Raw genomic sequence first — 24,102 nt, forward strand, 5'->3', positions numbered from 1 at the left:
TATTTATGTTACAGGGAAGTTATAGACAAGACTATGAGCAGTATGTGACCTTCGAATCACACAACCCCGAGGAACGAATAGAGCAGGCTCTTTTGTGCTTTCAGTGTGTTTAACAAGGTGAGTAGCTATGATATGAAATAACATTTCAAAGCTTTGTGAGGCCCAGACGTGATGGTTGGATTGTGTGTCCATTTGGTGTATCTGAAGAGATGCAAAGCTCAGAGAAAATACAATAAAATCATGATATTAAGAATATTAAGATACATTTATTTGTCCCAAACACGTTCACAGACTTGCACAGGCACACTCATGCAGGTAGGGAAATTTAACCTCTGCTTTTGACCCATCTGGTGAAGGACACACAGAGCAGTGAGCAGCCATGTACGGCGCACAGGCAGCAGATGTTGGGGGAGTAAGGTGCCTTGCTCAGGGGCACTAGACAGGGTAGGGAGAATCCTCTTAGATTTTCGAACAGATCAATCCAGGTTCGTCTTTTTGTTGTTTCTCGTTGGAGTCGAACCAGAGAAGAACCAGAGACCTTTTCTGCCCATAGTCCAAGTTTCTGCTACTAGTCCACCGCCTCTCCCTCTAATATGATAAAGTGACTAATAAACGTGTTGAATAAAAATGAATTTAAGAAACTCAAATTAGATAAAATCAGAAAAACAATAAGAAGAATTCAAATAGTGGAAAGATTCAGGAGACAGATAAGGGGATCTCTGGCATTTACACATCCATTCATTTCCTATAAGCACCTATCATTGCTGGACGCTGGAGACGATCCCAGGTGACAGAATACAATAGGTGACATGAAGACATGTAACACTCATAAACACCCATGACCAACACACAGTGGAGTCGCTAATTAAACCGAGCTGCATTGTTTTGTGAGAGAAAACCCTTGTACACACAAAGGGAGAGTCCAGATCTGATCGACACGTCCTCTGAGTAAACAGTGATTTTACTGCATCACCGCAAACACACAGCATTATCATGTATGTGGAGGCATGTGTGTGGCGGTCTGTCACAGAAAAGCATTTGCAGATAAGCACCCTGACATTTTTGCCTCACTGTTTGGTGTCAGAGAACTGGCGCTGATAACATGACATGTGACAAATTGGGAAAAACTCTGTCATTATGCACTAGTTACAAGTGTTGGAATTTAAATTATTGATCTTGCATGTTTATAATTAAAGGATTTAATGATGGTGATCTGTAGTATTATCTTTCGAGCAAAAGAGCATTAAGTTGAAGAGGTGTGAATGACACATATTTTATTTGTAGGGCTGCACACCAGTTGGAACCTTGATAACTTGCCGTATTTTTTCATTCAGTGTTCATTAATATTAATGGTTCATCTGTAACTAATGTGTCAAGTCAGAAAAGGGTATCTTGATTTCCATTTGCTAAATAGAGTAAGCCAGTGGCTGCGTTTCAATTTCCTCGTTCATTTCCCGTCTTTTTCTTTATGACCTTTGACCTTTGAGAATGTCATTAGTCAAATAGAGATTGTCGGCTACTTTACATAAAGCGTCTCTTGAATCATTATTGAAGGTCTTCTCATACACTGGCGACCCACACACACACACACACATACACAGTGACCTTACCCTGAATCTTTTAGCTAACCATGATGGGAAAACTATAGGGGTAGTTGGAAGGAAGCTGGTGTCTTTGGATGGGAAAGACAAGAAGAGGGTGGTTTTGCATGAAGGGGTTTATATAATAATCACTCCTGACATGATGCTTTTTACTCACACAGACACACACTTGCAATACTCTACTATTTAGGAGATTTGAGGGACAAGACTCATTGGAAGTGTGTACACTCAATTAGCACTTTATTAGGAACCCCTCTCAGCTAGCTTATTCGTTAGGAGCATCCGGTAATATGAAAATATATTTAAAATATGAATATTAACTATGAATTACTCAATGTCACAGGTCAGCATGGACCAAAATCTCATAGCAACGCCTGACATATTGGGGAATCTATGCCACAAAGAGCTCAGGCCGCTTTCTATGCAAAGGTAAACCTAACCAGTAGTAGTGCTTGGCTGAGGCTATGTACTTTGATTAACTGAAAGTAGTAGAAGAGATGGCCCACCTGTGAAGAGGACCTAATTTCACCTCATTTCATTTATCAACTGTCCCCTTTCACCTCAAAATACAATGTTATATGCAAAAAATACAGGGTTTTATCCTCAGATGTATCTTTTCCTCCACCAGGATAAAGCAGTAATCGCCCCAGTAGGAGACACAATGGAGTGTTGAGCTGTTTGGAGGGTTGAACACACACAACATTAAATCAATGGTTTCTTTGTGTGGTTATGTGATGGAGAAAAAGGATGGAATCCCCCTATCTTGTGCAATTGCTTGAGTCAGAGACATGAAACAGACACCCAGATAGATGACTGACAGTAAGGTGGATAAACGCTTAAAGACAGAGAACATTTTTGAAGTTGGATGTCTTCTCCATCGATCTCTTATATTGTCACTTTATTCTCATTGTGTTGCAGCAACACATATGGTGTCAGGCCAATTGGTAGTTCGACATTCCTGAAACTAAACCAGACTTTAAACTAAATGAATTGGACATTAATCAGGCGAGAAGGACACAGCTGATCCTCAGGCTCTAGCAGTGACTGATTCATCCTGACTGACTGATTGATTTAAATCAAACAGGCCAAACCTGCCTTTTCTGACTCGAGAAAATCTGAAACGACAAACCCTTTCGTTCAAGCACCTTTAAGACAATACCGATTAGCTCAGTCACTATAGACACACACACACACACACACACACACGCACACACACACACACACACACACACATACAAACACAAACACACACATGCCTAAATCCCTATAGAGCAGGTGTATTCAATAAAAATTCAGAGGTCAAGATAACATTTCTTCAAGCCATTTCTTCAGGTCTAGCGCACCATGATTTCAAACTTGTGTTATGATCCAGTGCATATCCAGTGCATATATATATATATATTTTGAGGTATTAGAGGTAGTCGCATTTATGTGTGTTCAGCTACTCAAATCACTTAAAGTCTAATGAAACAATATTCAGAAAAAAATGTCTGTATTGTCAGCTTCAAATCGAATATAAATAAGCATCCTCATAAAAAAATGTCTGCTTTCTTCTAATGTCAAGTAAAAAAGTTTCATATTATTTTTCTTGTACAATTTTTCATTATCAATTGTTATCCGTGAAAGGTCCAGGTCGTCTTAACCCGGACCGCGACCTACCTATTAGTAACCTCTTCTCATAACAGAATAACATTCTCTGTGTAATGTTCTGAGTGAACATCATCTTTCCACTAAAAGAGCAATCCCACCGAGTCATCCCATGTCAAGAACGTTGAGTACGATGCTCTCCGGATGTTCATCTAACCACGGTCTTCAGTTGTCAGTTCTGCTAAGGTTGCAGTCATTTTTCTTCACAATAGAAATTTTCTTTTGCTGATTATATATTCTTTTATCCCTTTTTTAATAATTGCTTCAGAGTAGTTGGCTGTTCTGATTAAAAGCTGTTAGACTACTTTTCTTTCACAGTATCACACAAACATGCCAGATGGGAGTTTTTGCGATGTCGCCTGGAGGCAAAAAAAAGGAAGAGACTCTGTCTCTCTGGTCTAAAATGTCACGCTCAGATGCTAACCAGACCTGAAGCTGTTGATTTCCCAGCTGCACGGGGTTCTGTGTTGCCGGGTGTTGAGGTGTGGGTGTGACACCGGATGGAAAAAAAACGTATTTACTGTAGCCTGCATTTGGCAGCTGCTCCTTTAAGCAACAGGAAACACACACACACACAAACATGCACGATGCACATCAATCTCATCTGTCACAGTATCCCAGCCTGTCCCCATGGTAACACCCTAAAGCTACAGCTGTCTGATGGAAGATTGACTTTAGACTTCTTTTTTTTGTTTTGTATATACACATATAACTGTATCTGCTAATCAGATGAAAAGGTGCCAATCTTTTCTCCTCTCTGAGACAACTGTTAGTGGATTCAGTTCATCTGTACATGCTGTTTAATGATGGAAAATTCATTAATCCAATGTGAACTCACACAGAGATTTTTCCAAATTTGTTTCCAAAAATACATCAGGAAACATAATAATATAATGATGATAATCTTCTGATCCTCTCCTCTTTCAGACATGCCCCAGGTGTCTTTTTCCTGAGCGACCGCTGGCGGGAGATGTCCTCGTCTGAAACAGGTTTGTATTGATCTGAGGGGAGACGGGGGATGGGGGACGGGGATTGATCGTAATTTGTGACGGCCCTGTTTACAAAACTCGTAAGCCTTCCTTTCGCAGAAAGCCTGCAGGTCAGAGAGAAACAAGTTAACGAAAATGACATGATTGTAGAGGCCTCACAAATCCATGCATGCAGCGGTCATGTAAGAGACCTCCTGAAATGTCAGAGAAACGCAACGGGAGATCCGAATCTCAGAGTCGTCCTTTATCAAATGAAAAATCTTTGGGTTTGATAATCCACCATTATAAGCGGCGAACATTTGATTGAGATTTTGTATTCACCACTGGATGGCTGCTGCGATGAATACAGAAGAGAATCTACTGATGATTCACAACCAATCAAAAAAAAAGAGATTAAAAATCATTCCGTGGAAAGAGTCTTAAGTATGACAAATACGACATATTTAATCATAGCAGTGCTTTGAAAGCTGCGTATGTGTGTGGGTGGACACACGGACAAACTCTCCATGAGGAGGAAATAATCTCAAATCATATTAGACTTGGACAAAAGTGCTGAACTTATTGCTAGCATATGTAACAAAACTTAATTGAAAATAACGTAAACATGAAGTAGCTTCATTCTAATCAAAGCCAAGGCTTCAAAGGTCAAATGACATTGATGAGCGACTTCTGTGAGCTTTTAAGATCTCCCTGAATACTTTGATATATTTCAAAGCAACATGAAACAGCTTATAGAGCTTTCAACAAACCTGCAGGTGTATTGATCGAAAAGAAGGGGGAAAAAAGTGACTTTCAATTTGTTGCTGTCTCATAAAGAAAGTGGGAAAAATATAATCACAGAATAAACCCCTTTATAACCAATTTGTTTCGTGGACTGTTGTCATTTCAGTTTGATGAATATTTAGGAAATAGTCGCCTTTAATGATACTGTTTACGATTGATATGTTGTCACCAGAGCTCCTGGGATATATATCAGTCTCAGGTTAATCATGTTGTTGTTGCACATTATATCACCTCAGATAGCTAAGGCGGCATCTTATCTGCATTGCAACCCATTTCATATTTATCACAGTTAGTTTGGAATAGTTGGATTATGGAATGTGTGAGTAATAAAATAATAAATTGGCACATTAACTGGCAACAAAATACATAATGAAAAAAAGATGTTGTGTTTAGTAGGTGATGTGGCTAAATGTGGTATTAAATAGGCAAATAAATATTGCAATTACTTTGAATGATACATTTGTTTTCAAAGTGAGGAGAGAAACTAAACTTTTTTCCATGCCTTTATAGAAAACATTATAATTTACTGTTTGATGCAAATGGCTTTTGGCTTGACAAAAATGTCTCTAACAGCATCATGAAACCTTGAAACTGCAATAAAAAAGCTACCTCGGTATAACAAATTGAACTTGATAATATTAACAACAGGGGAGGTTATTTGCAGCAGCTACTTTGCAGTTATAGCTATTTAAAAGAGCTCCTAGCCGTCAAAAGTCAAATAAGCTAAACAAAACAGATTCTTATCTTTTCAAATAATCAACATTATCGACACGGATAAAAAAAAGGCGGTTTATTTAGAAAGGTCTCCTGAAAAGACAAAGCAAGGAGAGACAGAGGAGCTCACTGAACAGCAGGGGTCAGGCTGTGGACAATGAGGTGTGGAGAGTGTCCAGGTTTTCACTCCAGCTGGAGACAGACAACACCACAGAATGTAATGGCACACTGTCGACAAGAGCTCTCTGTTTTTCCGGTGTGTGCTGTCTACGCTTCAATCTGTCACGTCTCAAACACAGTAAAAGTCCATGCCCTGAAAGAAGAAGTTAAATTAGATAAATGTCAACCGCCACATATTACTTCAGAAAACAGCAACGTGGATCTCAAATAGAGTCCTATAAATAAGGCAGGAACACGCACGGTTGTGGGGATCTTAACTGTGACCTCTGTAAACTTGTGTGTCTCCTTCACCACGGTTGCAGGGAAGTATCCGATGATGCCCATCTGGTCCACGTACCGATCACCGTAAACCTGCCAGTGAAAACAACACGACCTCTCTAACAAATTAACATCACATTACATATGCTGTGTGCATTTAATCTTCCTTCCTGAAGCATTAATTAAATGTTTGCTCAGATTCAATTAAATATTTAACCAAATTCATTGTTGCTCTTGTCACATATTCTGGAAAGGTCACACCCGTCTGTCCTTGCTGCTGCACATCTCTGTGTCTTATGGTAACTGATTGGAGGTTTGCACTGCTACACTGCTACAAATCAAAAACGCACGTACACTTCCAGACCAGAAGACTCCGGCGCCCTCCTCTGGCACGAGTTTAGAATACACGTACACCATCTGACCCTTCTTGATGTTGATGAATCTGCAGTCAGGAGCTATGAAGTCATCCAGGGCTGTGGCCATGGAGAGAACATCTGGTAAAGGACAGGAAATAAAAAAGAGTAAGTGGAAAAGCATAGTTCAAAGTACAACTTTCGAAGGAACATGCATTTTGTTATACGGTTTTAACACGTAACAGATTGCAGGACAAATTGTACATGTGATGTCATTTCATCTTCTGACTTACATGAGCATTCTGCTTCTCCACAAATCTTGTTGTCTGCTAATTTATCCATAACGACGGCCCTCACAGTCTGGTGCAATAGTCCCACACAGAGCAGAATCACCAATGGATAATTCATGCTGACCAAACAACAGAGTGTTTTGTATGTGTGTGCAAATGTGAATGTGGATGGTTGAAGGAACTTAAGGCTATAAGTCTCCAAACACTTCTCCCAGCCAGGGGTGGATGGGCTGAGCCCCTGCATCAGAGGTCGCCTGGCCAATCGCTGTTGAGTCTCAGAAACGCCACACTCTTTCTGGAACTACTTATTTCCCCACTGGGGAGTTGGCAGAACTTTTTTCTTCCTTGTGTTTTTAAACTTCTCAAACCTCAGTTTCTCTGTAGGAAAACACAGTCATGGTCGATGTGATCTGTGTAAGCTCCGTAAGCTGCAGTAGATTCATGTGTAGAAATACAACAAGGTGTTCTATCAGCAGGTCTTTATATTGTGGTGCCACATTTTTAAACATGCTAAAATGTTATAGAGAGGAAGTAACTTTTAAAATGTTTTATGTAACTGAGATGTAAAAATATATGGTCTGTGCATGAAGTACAACTCATTTGCAGTTGTGTATTGAAAAATGTCCCCTCCGGGTTAGGGTATTGCTTAAATTCATTGTCTTTTGTCTACAGATAGAAATGAATGTTGATGTGTGTGATCGTATTGTTTGATAGCTGTTGTAATTTCGTTAATGAACACAATAACTTTAAATAACCCTCTCACAATGACACAATCTGTCGTGTGAATAAAAAAGTATCTTGATTCAACACATCACACTCAGAAGAAAGATTTATTTATTTCATTTATTCTGAAAATGAATTATCGCAAATGTTAACAGGGTTCAGACATCATCGTCTATGGGACGATAAAATCACACCCATCAACAGTCATTTGTACCTGTACATGAAACAGACAAGGAAATTAGATGACACACCTCAAAAGTGACTTAAAAAAAGCTGCTGTTGAATAACTCGTCGTGCAGCGATCATTTCAAATGGTACTTATATTGAACACCTAATCCTCAAGTCCCTGGGATGAAACATATATCACAGTATTTTATTATGGAAAAACTGTTAGTTATAAAGTTGTAATTCAATGTAAACAAATAAATAAGCTTGAACTTCAATTCAGATGATATAAAAAGGCTAGCCAGCAGCAAGAGCAAATCGAATGTAGCTTACTCAAGTTTACTGGTGACAGCTGGTTAAGATCTGTCCAGGAAATGATATTTGGAAAACAAAGTCTTGTAAAAGAAAGAGAAAGAAAACAAAAAATGTAAGCAAATACTTTCAATGAAGCAGAACTAGTCTGTCTCCACATTCAACACGTTTAACTTGCACAATCAGGAAATGGTGAAACAGACTGAAGGAGTGAGACACACCTGCAAACTGTGACAACAACTACAGCCAATATATTCCTTATTCAATTCCAACCCCTGAACTAGAACTATTTTGTAATAAAACTCTCAAAGTCATGGTCAAAACCAAACACCTGGTGGCACTATTGTCCCTTAGCTGTGGCTGAGAAGTTGCAGGAGCTTGCACAAGCAACAACCTCTTTTGTTGACAATTATTAGTCGGTTTATTGTAGGACAATCCAACCACAAAACTCAACAAAGACAAATTGTAGACGTTTAGCCTTTAACCGTGTAAACAATAGACAAAATAAGCATCTGTAAGTAATAAGTAACATGCAAGACTTGAAAAATATGAGAAAGAGCAGGTGAGAGAACTTGAGTGATGCAAAAATGAACACTGGCGAAACCTAAAGGATAGCAAATGTGTTTTAAGCGTTTTCATTAGGCTTTAAATATGCATCTTGTTTAAAAGCTTGTTATTACGGAGCTGATATTGAACATCTATATTTATATGTGATTATTTCTACACTGTTAAAGTTATAGGAAGACTTTAGTTTCATGTTTCTCACTCTGGTTTCATCATCTTATGTCAACAACGAGCTTCCTAAAGTCCTGTTTTACATCGATGTCATTGTTTTCCTCTTCCGTCTGATGCAAAGCTTCGCAAAACTGTGTGCGTTCCTGGGTTTGCTCGATGTGTTTCACCCAGCTCTTCAAAGGCGGGCGGGGTTTACGCCTTTGAGGCATCCTATAGGGTCAGCAGAGAGAACCGCTCGCTGGCGCTCTCCTCTTAAAAAAATTAAGCGTACCATTAGCCGTGCAGGGCAGTGACGCGTTTACACTGGGAACTCAAAGCGCTCATCCCGGACGTCGCGGTTGTTGTTCGGTTTGAAGAGTTGTAGGGCGCCCGGTGTTTGTTTTTTTATATCCGGGGGGTGTAAGCTACCACACGGCGGGCATCTGCATGTCTGTGTATTGGTTTATTTTAACACTATAGCGCCATTTTTATCCAGGTCGTGATCAAGCTGACAAGCTCGGTCCCGGAGTAGCTGATGGATGAGCGGGTATCGGACTTATTTGGCTCGGGGAATGGACTCGGCTCCGGGTCCTCAGCTGTCGCCTCCAACGCCAAGTCGGGGAACGGACACGGCACAGCCGGCAAGAAAGCTCCGAAGAACAAGAAGTCGAAGGCTCGATACCCCCGCAACTTCAAACCGAGCAACAACACCCCGTACCTACCTCCGGAGGTAAGACGGACCACCGAACACCGGTGACCCGCTGGTGTTCCGCCACCTTTAGCCACAACAAGCTAACAGCAATACGAGCTGTAACTAGTGTCTTTATATAGTGGGAGGTGTAACTCTTAATAACTGTGTTAACGGGTTTCCTGTGAGTTCGCTGCCCAAGTCTTTGTGAACTCACAATGACACGTAGCTGCTCGGTTACCCACTGGAAATGATAGGGTTTGGTTATATTCGACTAACATTAGCACCACTACGTTAGCCTGCATAGATTAGCGGTGGTTTTAAAAGCGCTAAGCTAAGAGAGCTGCTGGTGTTTTACAAGCTAGCGGGAGAGTAACAGCTGTGTTTGTAAATACGTAGCAGGAGGCGGGTGTTCAGTCGGTTGACTGACATGTAGTTACAGCCACGTTCACCCAGACAAGCACTGTTACTACACTGTAATGTGGTGCTTTGTCTGGAGGCTGAATTCAAACTCACTCTTCAGCTTATGTGATCTCAGTAAAACGAAAGTAAAAAAGCATTGTTTTGTCCCTCAAGTTACCTGAACGTTAACACAACTTAAAATTAAGCTAAATAAAAGCACCTTTTAGGATTGTATTGTGTTTAAAATAGTAATACAGGTTGTTGCCTTTTTCTTAAATTTGAATATGGAACTCCATTGCCATTAACTCAGTGTTCAAGGACAAGTCTTGACATATTCCAGGATATGTCCTAGCTGATCACCAGCATGTAACTTGCACTCTCCTGTTTGTTTACATTTGACTTATTCTTCCTGCTTAAAGATATCGACTAGTTCACTTTAAATGTCTATAGATGTGCTCTTTATTCTTATAACACATGAAGTAGCATGTGTTTTAGGGCTGTCTAGGCAGTTAGTCACTTTGTGTAGCTCTCAGTTGCTACCTATTCACAGCAGCGCAAGGACTCATTCACACAGATTGCCTCTCTTTGTGTCTTTTAGCAAATCAATAGCCTGTTGTCTGACTTCTCTGCAGCCTGACAGCTGTTGTCTCTGTCCCTTCTCTCTCTCTGTCTCTTAGGCTGAAGAGGGGAACATAGAGTACAAGGTAAGCACATTAGCTGTTGCGTTATGTTCAAAATACATAAAACATTCCACCATTAAACAGATCTAAGGTCAGCCTCTTCGTGACAAGGGCGAGGATGTTGTCGTCAGAATACGTCATATCATTATTACAATAACATTCCAGCAATATGTAGGTTATATGTCATAATAAATGGGAGTGGTGTCAGGTGATCTACCATGGAAATCCAACACCCTGTTGGATTAGCGAGAGCATTTTTAGTAGCCTGACAACTGCTTCCCTCACCACATCAACATAATCCTTTTAAAATGCTAGTTATTTGAACCTTGGATATTTAACCACTGAATAGATCCATTTCACCATGTTAATATATAACGTTGGCACTGATGACTAAAGTCTTTCCCTTGTCTAGCTGAAGCTGGTGAACCCAACGCAATATCGCTTTGAGCACTTGGCGACACAGATGAAATGGCGACTACAGGAGGGTCGAGGCGAAGCTGTCTATCAAATAGGTGTTGAGGACAATGGCATGCTGGTGGGGCTATCAGAGGAAGACATGAGGGCATCACTGAGTACGCTCCATAGTCTTGCAGAGAAGTAAGTCAATAAAGTGCATTTTATTCGCTTTTAATTTTGAAATGACATCTGTTATTACAATTCAAGAGGGAATTATTTTAACGCTCCCGTTTAACCCTACTATAGCTAAAGGTAGAGATACTTAAAAATAAATAATTGTCCCTGCAAAGTAGCAATTTACATAATTCCAATACCACACTTTATTTCTGACAGAGTTGGAGCTGACATCACTGTCCTTCGAGAGCAAGAAGTGGACTATGACTCCGATGATCATCATAAGATTGCGGAGGTTCTCATTCGCAAGGTGCCAGATGACCAACAGGTCAGTGAAGCTTTTTGTGTTTCGATGCTCTTTTGCTGCTGATCTTTTTTTTTTTTTTTTTATTATTCTCTTTTTTTCTCAATTATTTTTTTACCCTTGGTGCTCTTCAGTTCTTGGACCTGCGGGTAGCTGTGCTGGGTAACGTGGACTCGGGCAAGTCCACTCTGTTGGGTGTGTTGACACAGGGCGAGTTGGACAATGGACGGGGAAGAGCGCGGCTCAACCTCTTCAGACATCTTCATGAGATCCAGACTGGACGGACTTCAAGCATCAGCTTTGAGATCCTGGGCTTCAATAGTAAAGGAGAGGTAAGAGAAAACTCAACCCCTAAGAACAACTGATGTGTGATGAGGTCTTTTAGAGTTATAAAGTCATGAAGATGATATTTCAGATATTATTTCTGCTTCTCCTAGATTGTGAATTACAGTGAATCTAGGACAGCAGAGCAGATTTGTGAGAGTGCCTCCAAAATGATCACATTCATTGATCTGGCTGGTCACCACAAGTACCTGAAAACCACAATTTTTGGCCTTACCAGCTACTGTCCAGACTTTGCCATGCTTGTTGTGAGCGCAAATACTGGCATTGGTGAGTATTTATTCATCCACTGAATTTATCTGTGTGCACTTTATCATATCACTGACTTTACTCTTCAGAATAGCCAAGTTAGCTAACTGGATCTGTCACATGGGGACCAGTTGGTAACAGACACTTGCAGGACCAGTCTGACAGCCAGCCTGTATTTGTGTACAACACACCTCCCTTCTGTAGTAGTGGGCTTCACCAAGTCTGGCTGAGCACTTTGCAAACATGTGATATCTGAGCTTATATAATAGGGCCACCCTTCCTTCTACAGACACTTTATACCTCATAGTACAAAAATATATCAAATTCCATTTATGTCAGAGTCCTCTGACCCACTAGAGGTAGCTCTGTGCTTTTTTTCGTGCAGATTTGGTAAACCTGACACCTGCAAAAGGGTCAGTAAGCAACTGTGAATGTCAGCAAAGCTCACTTTGCAGAAAGAACCTGACTCTTGACATTCAGCAGCGGTTAACTCCCAAATACCTGCAGGTTTAATTTATGTATTTATGTACAGGATTTTATGCACAGGATTATTTTTAGTACATCAGAATTGGCTGAATTCCACCAAAGTTTTAGGTCTCTTCTCATCCAAAGATTGTTTAGTTTCCTGCAACACATATAACCCTATTTTCTGTTTACAAGGTGAACAAGGTCATTTGGGGACAGGTGTCAGCTCAGACTTAAGTGGTAGTTGAAGGCGATGAAGAATAAAATGAAATAACCTCATCAAGTTCTTCACAGCACAAAAACATAAATATTTCATGTGTTATTTGTGTCACAAGCTTTTGATACATTTTCTCCCTCAAAATATTTTCTGATACATTTCAGATCTCCTAAAAACATTCAGCCTTACTTCAGCATTATATTAGGACAGCTTGCTTTTCTTATATGATAAATATAAAATATTCATAATAATATTCATAATAATAATAATAAGTATTAGTGCATAATGCTCATTTGGACCTTTCATGAAAACAGTGAGTAAGACTGAATCCAGAAAGCTTTTGTAACACACTGGTACATAGACTACATGCTTTGAAATTAGAGTTGTCGAACCGGTGGGACTGTCTGTGCAGTGAAAGTAGGAAACAATGTCTTTGTCTCGTCGTTTATGTATATTCTAAAAAGGTTATTGTCAGAAGTGGGATTCGAACCCACGCCTCCAGAGGAGACTGCGACCTGAACGCAGCGCCTTAGACCGCTCGGCCATCCTGACATGCTGCACTGTGAGATAACACGCGCTAATAAATGTCAGGAGGGGGGAGGGGCGCTGACAGACAAAGGAAGTGGGGCCCAGATAGGAACCCACTGGTAATTCCCTATCGCCCTGGGCATACTTGTTTTTGCTGTGCTTTTAAAAGCAATGAATTTAGATAATACTGCTTTATTAAGAAATATTTCGCTTAGCTTTCTTTATGCAAATGAGAAGGAGGAATGTGGAGGAAGTCTGAGCCTTGGAAACAACACTAGTTACTTAGCAGTTCAGCTCACCACACTGCTGATGTTAGCAGCAGAACTAAAAGCAACAACTGTAAATGAATTGAGATAATACTGCTTTATTAAGAAATATTTTGCTTAGCTTTCTTTATGCAAATGAGAAGGAAGAATGTGGAGGAAGTCTGAGCCTTGGAAACAACACTAGTTACTTAGCAGTTCAGCTCACCACACTGCTGATGTTAGCAGCGGAACTAAAAGCAACAACTGAAAATCTATGGTTGTATATATATATATGTGTGTGTGTCTGTGTTTGTGTTCATGTGTGGGTGTGTCTGTGTTCGTGTGTGTGGGTGGCTACAAACAAATGTGACATCCTATGTCTTGTGTCTGTTATTTTTATACACTACAATAAGCTGAGTATTTTAGAGGGAAATAAAATTGATGACATCAGTAATAGTATTTGATCATAAAAGGGGCATTGATATATATATATATATTTATATTGATTTTTTTTTTTTTTTTAAGCCACACAGTTCGGGCTTCTCATAGAAATCTGTTGATAATGCACAAGACCGGAACTGAAATAGTCTTTCAGTTCGTCTGTATTTTTAATCTCCGTGCTCGTTGTACTGCAGGCGTTGCTGTGGGTTTGTGTGTATGTCTGCTTTGGAAGAGGGCACACTGGGTAAATGGGGTCAAGAATGAGGATCACTTCAGGGGCTTAGTAACTGCAACCAAAGAGCTACAGCTTTAATAATGAAACAGCGTAATGGATCTGTGTAAGGCATAGGCCCTGTCTCAGATTGTGACAATCCAGAATCATCTCGTATCAGGGTGTTATTTTCTCTTCAGTCACTGCCTACGTAAGACGAGGCCCGTTTATTTTGATCATGCACCATTACCTTTGATGCACTGAAAATAACTTAAGTAGCAAAACACTTTGCAGCTCAGCTGACAGGGGGTCAGGGTATTTTAAGTCTGTCAACCTTTAGATGTGTGTTGTGGGTCAGTACCATAGACTGTATGGTCACTGCCCTTGAACACATTAGTGAGGAGGCCTATTTCTGAACTGAGAGATAATCTCATGATATATATGTGTGTATCTATATAAATATGTGTATGTATAGCGTTTATAATTTGTTTTCATGTGCCAACTTTGTTTAAAAAGAAACATGATCCACCAGGCATGTAAGACACTGCTGCCTCTGTTTGGAATCGCATGTTTTGGAAAAAGTCGGCGCTGCAATCCTATCTATTTTCCCTGCTGCCATAACAGTCTGACGTCATGGTAAATCCAACCTGGTCTTATCAGTTAGCTGCCATAGATTCTTGACCCTCAGACTGTCAAAGGATAAGAAATGTTATCTAAGGTCACAACAGTCCTCAACTCTAGACGTTTCCTTTATCTTCCTCAGACTCTGTGTCATAGCTGATATCGTACCTGATATCAACCCTAACCCTAATACTGTGTTGTGTGCAATTTTTACACAGATGACTCAATCCCATCCTGCTCACTTAATGCTCCTTGGTCTGTAGAAGAGCATCGTATTGAATGCTTTAATTAAACATTGCACGTAAAAGCATTTGTGGGCATGTAAATCCGTGCAAGGAAAACGTTAGCTGATGAGGTATGACCTTTTTCCTTTATCCTCTCCTTTGCATCCTTTTCCAGCTGGAACGACCAGGGAGCATCTCGGGCTCGCTATGGCCCTGAAGGTGCCCATCTTCATCGTCATCAGTAAGGTGGACCTGTGCTCGCGGACCACCGTGGAGCGCACAGTGCGGCAGCTGGAGCGTGTCTTGAAGCAGCCGGGCTGCAACAAGGTTCCCATGGTCGTAGGCAGTACCGATGATGCCGTCACAGCAGCACAACAGTTCGCCCAGTTCCCCAAGTATGAACCAAATAATAGAGTATGAATCTGATTTGAAGTGTTTGGTGTTTTTGAATAAGATCTGTTTTATCAAGAGAAAGGAGGAACTAGCCAGTGAAGTCTGTGATTGCTGATTACATGTGTGTGTTCTCCCTGGCAGCATCACACCCATATTCACCTTGTCCAGTGTGTCCGGACAGAGTCTAGATGTGCTGAAGGTCTTTTTCAACATATTGCCCCCCCTCAGCAACAGCAAGGAGCAGGAGGAGCTAATGCAACAGCTAACTGAGTTTCAGGTAAGTCTGAGCTGAAACTTATGTGTGAGCACAGGATCAGCTAACACATACAAACACTTTCCCATGCTGTTTAAATGTATAAAGACTTTGGACAATATGTTTGACAGCAGTGTTCATGCTATTACAGGTGGATGAGATCTACACAGTGCCAGAGGTGGGGACTGTGGTGGGAGGTACTCTGTACAGGTCAGTATGTCGAAATCTTCCCGTTCTTCCATTCATCTTGCTTTTGATGTTAAGCCGGGCCTCACTATTCTCCTTGACTGTGCAGTGGTATTTGCCGGGAGGGAGATCATCTTATAGTCGGGCCCACAGACTCCGGCCAGTTCCAGGAGTTGAGCATTGGGAGCATACAGAGGAACCGCTCGGGATGCAGGGTTCTCAGGGCCGGCCAGGCTGCCACCCTTGCCCTCGGTGACTTCGACCGGTCACTTATACGCAAGGTTGGACACAAAGTGACAGACAGAAACATTTGCACATGTATTTTCTAATACTATTTAGGTCATTATAACCAAAGAACATGTTACTCAATTCTAATCTATTTTGGTATATTGTCCATGTGTTTTTGCATGTGCAGGGTATGGTGATATTGAGTCCTGAGATGAATCCAACTATCTGCTGGATGTTTGAGGCTGAGATTGTGCTGCTCTTCCATGCCAAGACCTTCCACAAGGGCTTCCAGGTGACTGTGCACATTGGCAACGTGAGACAGACCGCCACTGTGGAAGCTGTGCATGGCAAGGTTAGTTCATCCACTGAGCCTGACTGGTCCTGAAAATTGTCCCCTACACCCAAAATTTGGTTTGTCCTAAGTGTTCTACTTGAACTAGATTATTTTCTTAAAGAAATTATATTCTCATGATTCATCTCTGCTTTACAGGAGGAGCTGAGAACAGGAGAAAAAGCAGTGGTTTGCTTCAAATTCATCAAGCACCCAGAATATCTGAAGGTGGGAGCCAAGTTGCTCTTCAGAGAGGGCGTGACCAAAGGTATCGGCCACGTCACAAAGTTACAGCCCATCAGCCAGTACCAGCCATCCCATGGTGAGGATGAGGAGGTCTGAACCATTTCAGACAACCTCAACAGAAAACACAGCACACTCCAAAACAAGGTGCTTTACAACACCCCCCTCCTCCTGTACTTTCCAAAGGCCTCTGTGCTGTTCTTTGTAATTTGTATTGCCTCTTTCCAAAGCGTTGTCGCTACCATTTTCCTCATTTATCCTCTTCAGCCCTTAAAAAAATAATGTTGTTTTTTCTGTATTTTTTCTGTTGTTTGGGTTTTAAAGAATGTTACTTTCATGGCAACGACAAGAAGAAACACCTCAGCCACCTCTGCAACACGTTCACAGGAACAACAACCAAAGTGATGACGAGTGTCATGAACATATAGTTGCGATTCACGGATTAATGAGTCGCAACTAGGAAATGCTTTCTCACACCAATGTTGAAGTGCTGCCTGCACCGTTTACACCTAAATGCACTAACTAACATACTTCAGAAATGACGCACACACACTTGCACTGAAACCTTAATGCCAGTTTTGATATGCGGCAGATAATCGTTTACAAACGTGGTAATTGCAAGTTTGAGATTGCTTGTACATTAAAGGTCCAGTGTGTTGGCTTCATAATTACATCATTTTTCCATTTGATGTAAAATCACCTTAAAGTAGGAATCTACTTAGAATAACCCCTTAATGTCTACTACATCAGGAGAGGTCCCTCAGCCACTGAGGCTGCCCAAAATGGACAAAACAAAACCCAACTTCCACATTTTTTTTATTTACTTAAGGCCACCGTATATTCTGCTACATGTTAGCATGTTAGGGGCAGTCAGTTGGTTGTAATCTGTAAGCTCACCATTAGATGCCACTAAAGCCTACACACTGAACCTTTAAGGTGTTGTATCACCAGTCGTTTTTATCATCACCTCACAGCTTCTCTGTTTTACCAACGTAGTGCCTGACTGTCTTTTTCATAATAACTGCGTATCATCTACAGTGAGAGTTGTAAAAGCAGTGAGAATCTCATCCTGTCAGTTGTTTATAAGATTAACCATCTCACTTCAAGCTATATTACTGACAAAGGCACTTTCTGAAGCTAGGGAACTAACACTGCGAGGTATGCAGAGTTTGTAATTGTATGCTCAAGCTGCCATGCATATTCACAGTGGAAATCACATCATAACTATAATTTCTCTGTGACAACTGTGTGTTTTAATATTCACAAGTAATGCCTCACAATGGTGCAGCGCGATGGTAACGATCTCGCTGCCCATGTTTTAAAGTGCTTTAGTTACTCAGGTCAGTGTAGATGTTCCCCTCTCACTCAAGTACTCAAGCGAATTATTCTGTTGCTGACTTGTTGTGTGTCTGTGTGTCTGAGTGTGAGTGGGGAGGTGAAGGGGGGTGTATCTCAAAGAGATGAGCCTGATTACAAACATGAAGCTGTGTACTGATGCAGCTTTAATTAACAGCAGTTCTATTGGAGGTGCTTGATGTCGGCTCTCCACTGATGCCACTGACTTTCAAAGGGTTTAACACAGTGCCTGATGCTACACTTTGAGTGGCCTTCATTACGCCCCAAACCTTTACAACGTTGTAATCAAAAACATCTACTGAAGTTGGGGCCATCACAAGAAACATATTTTGTCTCGAAGGCGACCTCGAGACAAGAAAATGTATGTTAAACCGCAGACCTGTTCGAAGCTGTTGGCCTTAACATCTGTTATATTGCATGTTGATGTGATTTATACACAGGTTGTAGTCCCACTGACATCGATGAGACGACACCTGCACTGTGTGCCCGGTTTTGTTGCACCCACACAGTTGTTATGCACCCATTTGTGTGCACTCAAAGAAACTTATAATGCATTTGAACCAAACTACTTTTTAGCCTTTATGAAGAGTTATACCAGTTTTTCAGGTTTGTTTGAGAAGTGTTTTATAGATTTCTAGTAGTTCTTATTTTTAAAATCCTGTACAGCTTTTTCACTGTTGCATTCTTCTTAATCAAACCAACACAGTTTCACTCTTTTACAATCATTTAAAACCTGTTTTCCTTTTAAATTCAAGTGTAATATTTTGAGCATTATTTGGGTGAAATGCAATATTTATGTACAGATCCAATTTGTGTGTCATGATGTACATGAATAAAACTTTTATTGTCTTTATTGGTTTTGTTGTCTTAATATCTCCGTCATGTTACACATTAAGTGTTTTGTATATTGACTCACAAAAATTTAGTTAAAAAAAATATATATTATCCTTGAAGTGCTCCCTCCTCCTTATCTGCTTCCTATCTAATGCAAGACGATGCAACAGTAATCTTATCAATAAACTGTCATTCAGCATTTGTGCATAACAGCTATAGCAGAGTGGAACCAAAACAGGATGACAGGCACTGAGAATATTAACGGTCTAATCAACCCATGGTTTTACATTATGTATGGCATTAAATTATTAAAGAACTAGGCAGATGCTTTTATATCACAGGCCTTTGAACAAACATTACCTTTAATAAGTCAGTTTCCGTTTGTTGTGAATTGGGAATGTCTACGTGAAAAACAATGAGTTTTACAACTGTTTTGTATTGTTTCTAACAACCTGAACGTTGGACAGGTGAGAAGAAATGTTACTTAAAGTAATGTTTGGATCCCTGAGTGCATGCCAGCTCCATTTATATTCAAATCTATACTCCTACAAAACGTGTATCTCTTGAGTTCACTAATATACTGACTAGTGGCCCCTGCTGGTAGGTCAGAATACTACAAGAATCCTAAATCTACTGAGGTTGGCAAAATAATTGCAGGTTTTAGCTTACATAACTTATGAGATAAAGCGTATTACAATCAATCATTCAAGGCACTGTTACATTATGGATTTCCATCCATTTAAGGGGAAATTACATTGTAAGCATTTCTATTATTTTAATTTTAGTTAAAAAAGGTTTTCTACAGTACATGTTCAGTTCTTCTTAAAAAAAGAATCCAGAGTGGCTGTTCTTCCACCCTGAGAGCGGGGTCTTTTTGGTTGTGGTCCTGACTGGCCGCTGGTTTTTGTCTTGCCCCGGGCGGACTGGGTCGTGCCGGCTGCAGCCACCCTGAGCAGAGATGCGGAGGAAGAGGAGGAAGAGGCAGAGACAGATGATGAACCCGCAGATGAAGAAGAGAGTGAATTTTGGAGGTCCAGGGCAAAGTGATAATCATTGTGTTCAGGCATTTCCCAGACCAACACATCCTGGCCACAGCGTTCACAGTTTACGAGGTCCTCTATGGCCACACTGGCAGGATGGGAATCTCCCTCTGGACCAGTATCCACTTCATCCTTTAACTCTTCACATGATGTCTGGTGAAATGTAACCTCTGAGATAGTTTTTTCCTGCAGGCCTGACAAAACAGCAACAGTGTCTTCTAATTCCACGTTTTTATTAACACTCCTGGGACCAACTTCTGCTTCAGTGCTGCTCAGTGTCGGTGCTGAGGCCTGGAGGCTTCTCTCAAGACTCTTTTTGTGGAAGAAAGAGGTAATGCCAGGATGGGGGCTGATCAAACCGCTTTTAGAGTGAGATGAAAGTGATGAAACTGAGCTATTGGCATCTGTCTCCAACTGACTACCAGCTCTAGATGTTTTATGAGAGGAGGAGGCGCATGGGAGAATTCCTTTGGAGACTCCATCTTCATCCTCAACCTCCTTCTCCTCATCATCTTCTTCTTCTTCTTTCATCACCTTCAGTTTTTGTTTCTCAGCCACCTTTTGAAAGAAGGACTGAATGGTGCCAGGTTGTTTGCATGTCGAGTTATGTTTCAGTTCCGAGGTCGGCTGGGTGGAGGACTGAGTGGTGGAGAAGAGGCTCTGGGTCGAGGTGACATCACTGGAAAGGAAACCAGCCATCCCCCCTGCTGATGGAGCATCACTGACTTTGCTCGCAGAAAGGTGTAGCAGAGTGAGAGCTGGAGCCCTGGAGGACATGATGCAATAAACATAAGTGTGATAAAACATTCAGGATTCCTTCAACCAGATATTTAATATATTTAACAGTATTTTTGTTATTCTAATTACCATGTGGCCTGGTGGTTTCCTGCTGTGTTCAGGCTCTTGATAATGGCAAAGCTGTCACTAGAAATTTTGGCTGCTTCGTAGCGCACTAAAGCACAACAGCGAGAGAAGCTGCTCTGCTTCTTATCCCCGAGCTGACGTACACCCACTGTCAGCTGCTTAAACACTCGCCCGTTCTGTAATTTGGTGAAAGTGGAAAAAGCACCAATTTAGAACCAAGAGGTATTTACTGAAAATGACAGGGAAACCCAGAAGTAGAAATAATGAATACTGCTGTAATACGGGAAGACATATTACACAACCACAGAAAAAGCTTTTTTCTCACCACTTCTCTGTCCTTGGTCAGCCGCTCCTCCAGCTCAAGAGCCAGTTGATGAAGCCAGTACTGTACCTACACACAGGTTATTAATAATCAGCATGAATACAAAATAAAAATACTTTCAGCATCAGCCGAAATGAGTATAAAATTAGATCCAGATCCTCAAGCAGAGGTTAGTTATCCGTACTTGCTCTTTCGTGGCCAGTGATGTTTTCCCTTGGAAGTTTTTACTGCAGCCGATGGACTTGGGAAGCTGTCTGGGTTTCACTGCTTCAAAATCAATCCCCCGACACAACTCATACAACCACTGGCTGCAAAACAGACACACTTGGTAGTGAATGCAATTGGTAATCAAATATTTTTTGCACGAAAAAATAATATTTCTTTTGGGGGTATCATGCAAACTGGGCCCAAAGTCTGAGGAGTAAAAGTAAGTTGGGTAATCCATTTTATTCAATTGTTGTCAATTCCACTTGAAATTCTGACAGTGTGGAAAAATGAAATGCAAAGACTAGGCCAGATTTGTGTTAACAGTTCTCTCAAGAGACTTTTGATCTTGCTCTGTTCTCATCTCACCCTGTTTTCTCTCCAAAGTGCTGCCCCAGCTGGTCCTGCGTGAAGCGAGTCAGATCTCCCATGTTCTCTATTCCCAGAGTTTCTTTAATGGAGGCTCCCAGCTTACCCCCCAGGTTACGACTGCATGGATGAAATACAGCATGTTTCATAAAAAATCTCTTTTATGTCAGAATATTTTATAAATATGTGATTAATAAAACTTTACGGCAATTTTATCCTTTGAACTCACATCTTGGTGATGGGTAAAGTGTTGAAAAGTTCTGTTACAGAGTCCAAAGGCAGAACAGTTTGTCTTTTAGGTTTGTTCAGTCCACAGGCGAGTTTGGCCAGTACCTGTAGAAATAGAACATGTGACGATAGCTTAGATGACTGCAGCTATTTAAAGTGAACATTTAAAGCATCATACACACTGTACATAGGAACTAAACAATAAGATGTTGTCCAACCTTATTGTGCGATATTCCTGCTGAACAGCTGAATCCTGTATCTTTCTCCACGGCTGCTCTCATCTCCTCAACAATGATCGCCCCCACAGTCAGCTGCACTTCTGCAGAGCTCTGCGCCCCTGTCAGGAGAACAGGTAAGGATTCCAGCCACTGCTGGAGACCTCTGGACCTCAGCTCCTCTGAGGACAAATATTACATTGGTATGGAGGGATTCATCCTACTAGGGCTTCCTCAATACCGGCTCCATCATCCAGTAGTGTAACAAATATTTGAGTAATCAGTTAATTTTGGTTATCTATACCTTTATCTAACACAGAATCCTCTTCAGCTGCTTCCAGGTCAGTTGAGCTTTGTGGGTACCCCTGGATGTAGGTGGCCGTCAGCAGGTGAGGCTCTATTCGTTTGTCGGCCATGTCTTTCAGCCGCTGCTGGACTGCCGCCGTCAGATCCATGTAGGCCTCATCGATGCTGGCTCTCTCAATCACAGCGAAGCGAGACATCACCTCAATCACCTCCACACTCGCGTCCCTGTAACTTCACCAGGAGTGAGCTATCAAAATAAAATATTTACTAGGCCCGGGGGTGCAGAGGCTACATGGATCATCGCCGGCACTTACTGCGTTAGGTCTGCCTTGCCGTGAGACTCACGCACTCGTGCCACCTGGAGGTCTGGGCACAGTTTCTTTGCATCGTCCACCCACATGTTCCTGGTGACCCCGTGGGCCCTGGCCTCGTAGCTCACAGCTATAATGCTAGTAGAAAATATTTATTTGAGAACCACATCAAATTTCAGTTTATATATCGAAAAAGCATGTCAACAGTAAGTCCAAGTGGTAATCTGTGGGAGGCGGGGTCGGGTAAGCTCCCAACACAGAGACAGCGGTTTGAATGGTTTGTGCAACTGAACAGACACAAGCAGAGTGGAGGGTCACCTGTGATCGGATCTCAAGACGCATTACGTTTACTATCAGGTTGAAACGTGTCACTGCAATGCTGCCAGGTCAAACCGTTTACGAGGGGTAAGTCAGAGGTTACAGGGAGGCTGTTCAACTTCATCTCCAGAGACCAGTTCCATTCCCTTCTAAGTTGACTGGTTTGCAAGGGGGGGGTTAGTTACTGGGGGTAAAAGGATCTCGAGCTCGGATTTGTGTGTCCGAGTCTTATTTCTTTATTTCTGTAGCTCCTATTTGGGCTGGACCATTATAAACACAAACAAAAACATATAAGGATAAAACTTTCATATTATTTTTTTTTTACAATTGACAAACAACTAACCATTTGACAAATAGGTGGTGGAGAAGTGACGTGTTAGACCTCTTTAAGAATTACAATAAATTGATTAATAAAATAACTATGGATATAGTTTTATCGCCCATCCTCCTGAGTTCATTTAGATTCTCACTCATCACAGCTTCAAACCCCTTTTGATTCCACTTTCCTCCAGACGCTGAGGGGCTGCGGCGGTTTGCCGAGCAGGGATCTACACTCAGAGGCTTCAGCTGCACGAACCAGTAAGAAAAGGTGTCTCTGTGTCAGGAACTCACCTGCCTCCTTTCCACGTCTTGTACTGGGCCACCACACAGGGAGTGTTGTTCAGAGCGGCGTTCAGCCTCTGCTCCACCTGCACGTAGAAACAGTCCATGTCCACCAGCGCCACCACCCGCTCTCTGCCGTGCTCCATCGCCCGGAGAGGAGGCTCGCTCGGCGGGAGGGAGACAGAACGAAACACCGGCTCCGAGTTGAACAGGGCGCCAGAGTTTCTGTTCCCGTCGCTTTGTTTTTGACGCAGTCGAACGAAGTTACATAAATGACGTCATCAAATGTCGACGCGACGCGGAGGTCGGTCGTTTTTGGCGGACATTGTTGTAAGGTCATCATATTCAGATTTTCGTTGAAGAAAAAAAAAAAACAGGTTTTTATTGGGTTTTTATTGAAAGAGTAAAGAAAGAAAGAAAGAAAAGGAGGGAGGGAGACGAAGATAGAGAAACAGAAAGAAAGGAAGAAGAGAGTGAGGGAGGGAAGAAGACAGAGAGGAGGGAGGGGGTAAAGAGAGATTCAAAAAGAGGGGAGGAAGGAAGAAAGAAATGAGGGAGGGAGAAAGAGAGAAAGGACAAAAT

The 24,102-nt window shown here is 41.5% G+C and overlaps 3 protein-coding genes and 1 non-coding gene across 5 annotated transcripts; 1 reads left to right on the plus strand and 3 right to left on the minus strand.

Annotated features, from left to right (window-relative positions):
- Nucleotides 1-5,795: 5,795 nt before the first annotated feature.
- LOC133966452 (otoraplin-like) lies at nucleotides 5,796-7,410 on the minus strand. Its single transcript, XM_062401390.1, has 4 exons — nucleotides 6,819-7,410; nucleotides 6,527-6,666; nucleotides 6,155-6,265; nucleotides 5,796-6,047 (listed from the first exon to the last, which is right to left on the minus strand). The coding sequence occupies exons 1-4, from the start codon at nucleotides 7,057-7,059 to the stop codon at nucleotides 6,024-6,026; spliced, it is 516 nt and encodes a 171-aa protein (XP_062257374.1). The 5' UTR covers nucleotides 7,060-7,410; the 3' UTR covers nucleotides 5,796-6,023.
- A 1,631-nt stretch (nucleotides 7,411-9,041) lies between these two features.
- On the plus strand, nucleotides 9,042-18,759 carry gtpbp2a (GTP binding protein 2a). Its single transcript, XM_062400926.1, has 12 exons — nucleotides 9,042-9,459; nucleotides 10,497-10,523; nucleotides 10,912-11,096; nucleotides 11,289-11,397; nucleotides 11,508-11,705; nucleotides 11,811-11,985; nucleotides 15,092-15,311; nucleotides 15,451-15,586; nucleotides 15,714-15,772; nucleotides 15,858-16,029; nucleotides 16,164-16,328; nucleotides 16,467-18,759. Exons 1-12 carry the CDS (start codon nucleotides 9,265-9,267, stop codon nucleotides 16,647-16,649), a joined length of 1,824 nt encoding a protein of 607 aa, XP_062256910.1. The 5' UTR covers nucleotides 9,042-9,264; the 3' UTR covers nucleotides 16,650-18,759.
- On the minus strand, nucleotides 13,116-13,198 carry trnal-cag (transfer RNA leucine (anticodon CAG)). Its single transcript has one exon. It is a non-coding gene; the product is annotated as a tRNA-Leu (tRNA).
- On the minus strand, nucleotides 18,443-23,762 carry polh (polymerase (DNA directed), eta). 2 transcript variants are annotated; one of them, XM_062400924.1, is made up of 10 exons: nucleotides 23,530-23,762; nucleotides 22,603-22,737; nucleotides 22,287-22,519; nucleotides 21,986-22,164; nucleotides 21,769-21,872; nucleotides 21,540-21,659; nucleotides 21,151-21,274; nucleotides 20,970-21,035; nucleotides 20,648-20,820; nucleotides 18,443-20,546 (listed from the first exon to the last, which is right to left on the minus strand). In XM_062400924.1, exons 1-10 carry the CDS (start codon nucleotides 23,664-23,666, stop codon nucleotides 19,553-19,555), a joined length of 2,265 nt encoding a protein of 754 aa, XP_062256908.1. In that variant the 5' UTR covers nucleotides 23,667-23,762; the 3' UTR covers nucleotides 18,443-19,552. The 2 variants fall into 2 exon arrangements, with proteins under 2 accessions (XP_062256908.1, XP_062256909.1); XM_062400925.1 differs by having other exon boundaries at nucleotides 23,607-23,742.
- Between the last annotated feature and the right edge of the window lie 340 nt (nucleotides 23,763-24,102).

Source organism: Platichthys flesus, chromosome 12 (genome assembly GCF_949316205.1).
Source record: "Platichthys flesus chromosome 12, fPlaFle2.1, whole genome shotgun sequence".
In the NCBI taxonomy this organism is placed as follows: domain Eukaryota; kingdom Metazoa; phylum Chordata; class Actinopteri; order Pleuronectiformes; family Pleuronectidae; genus Platichthys; species Platichthys flesus.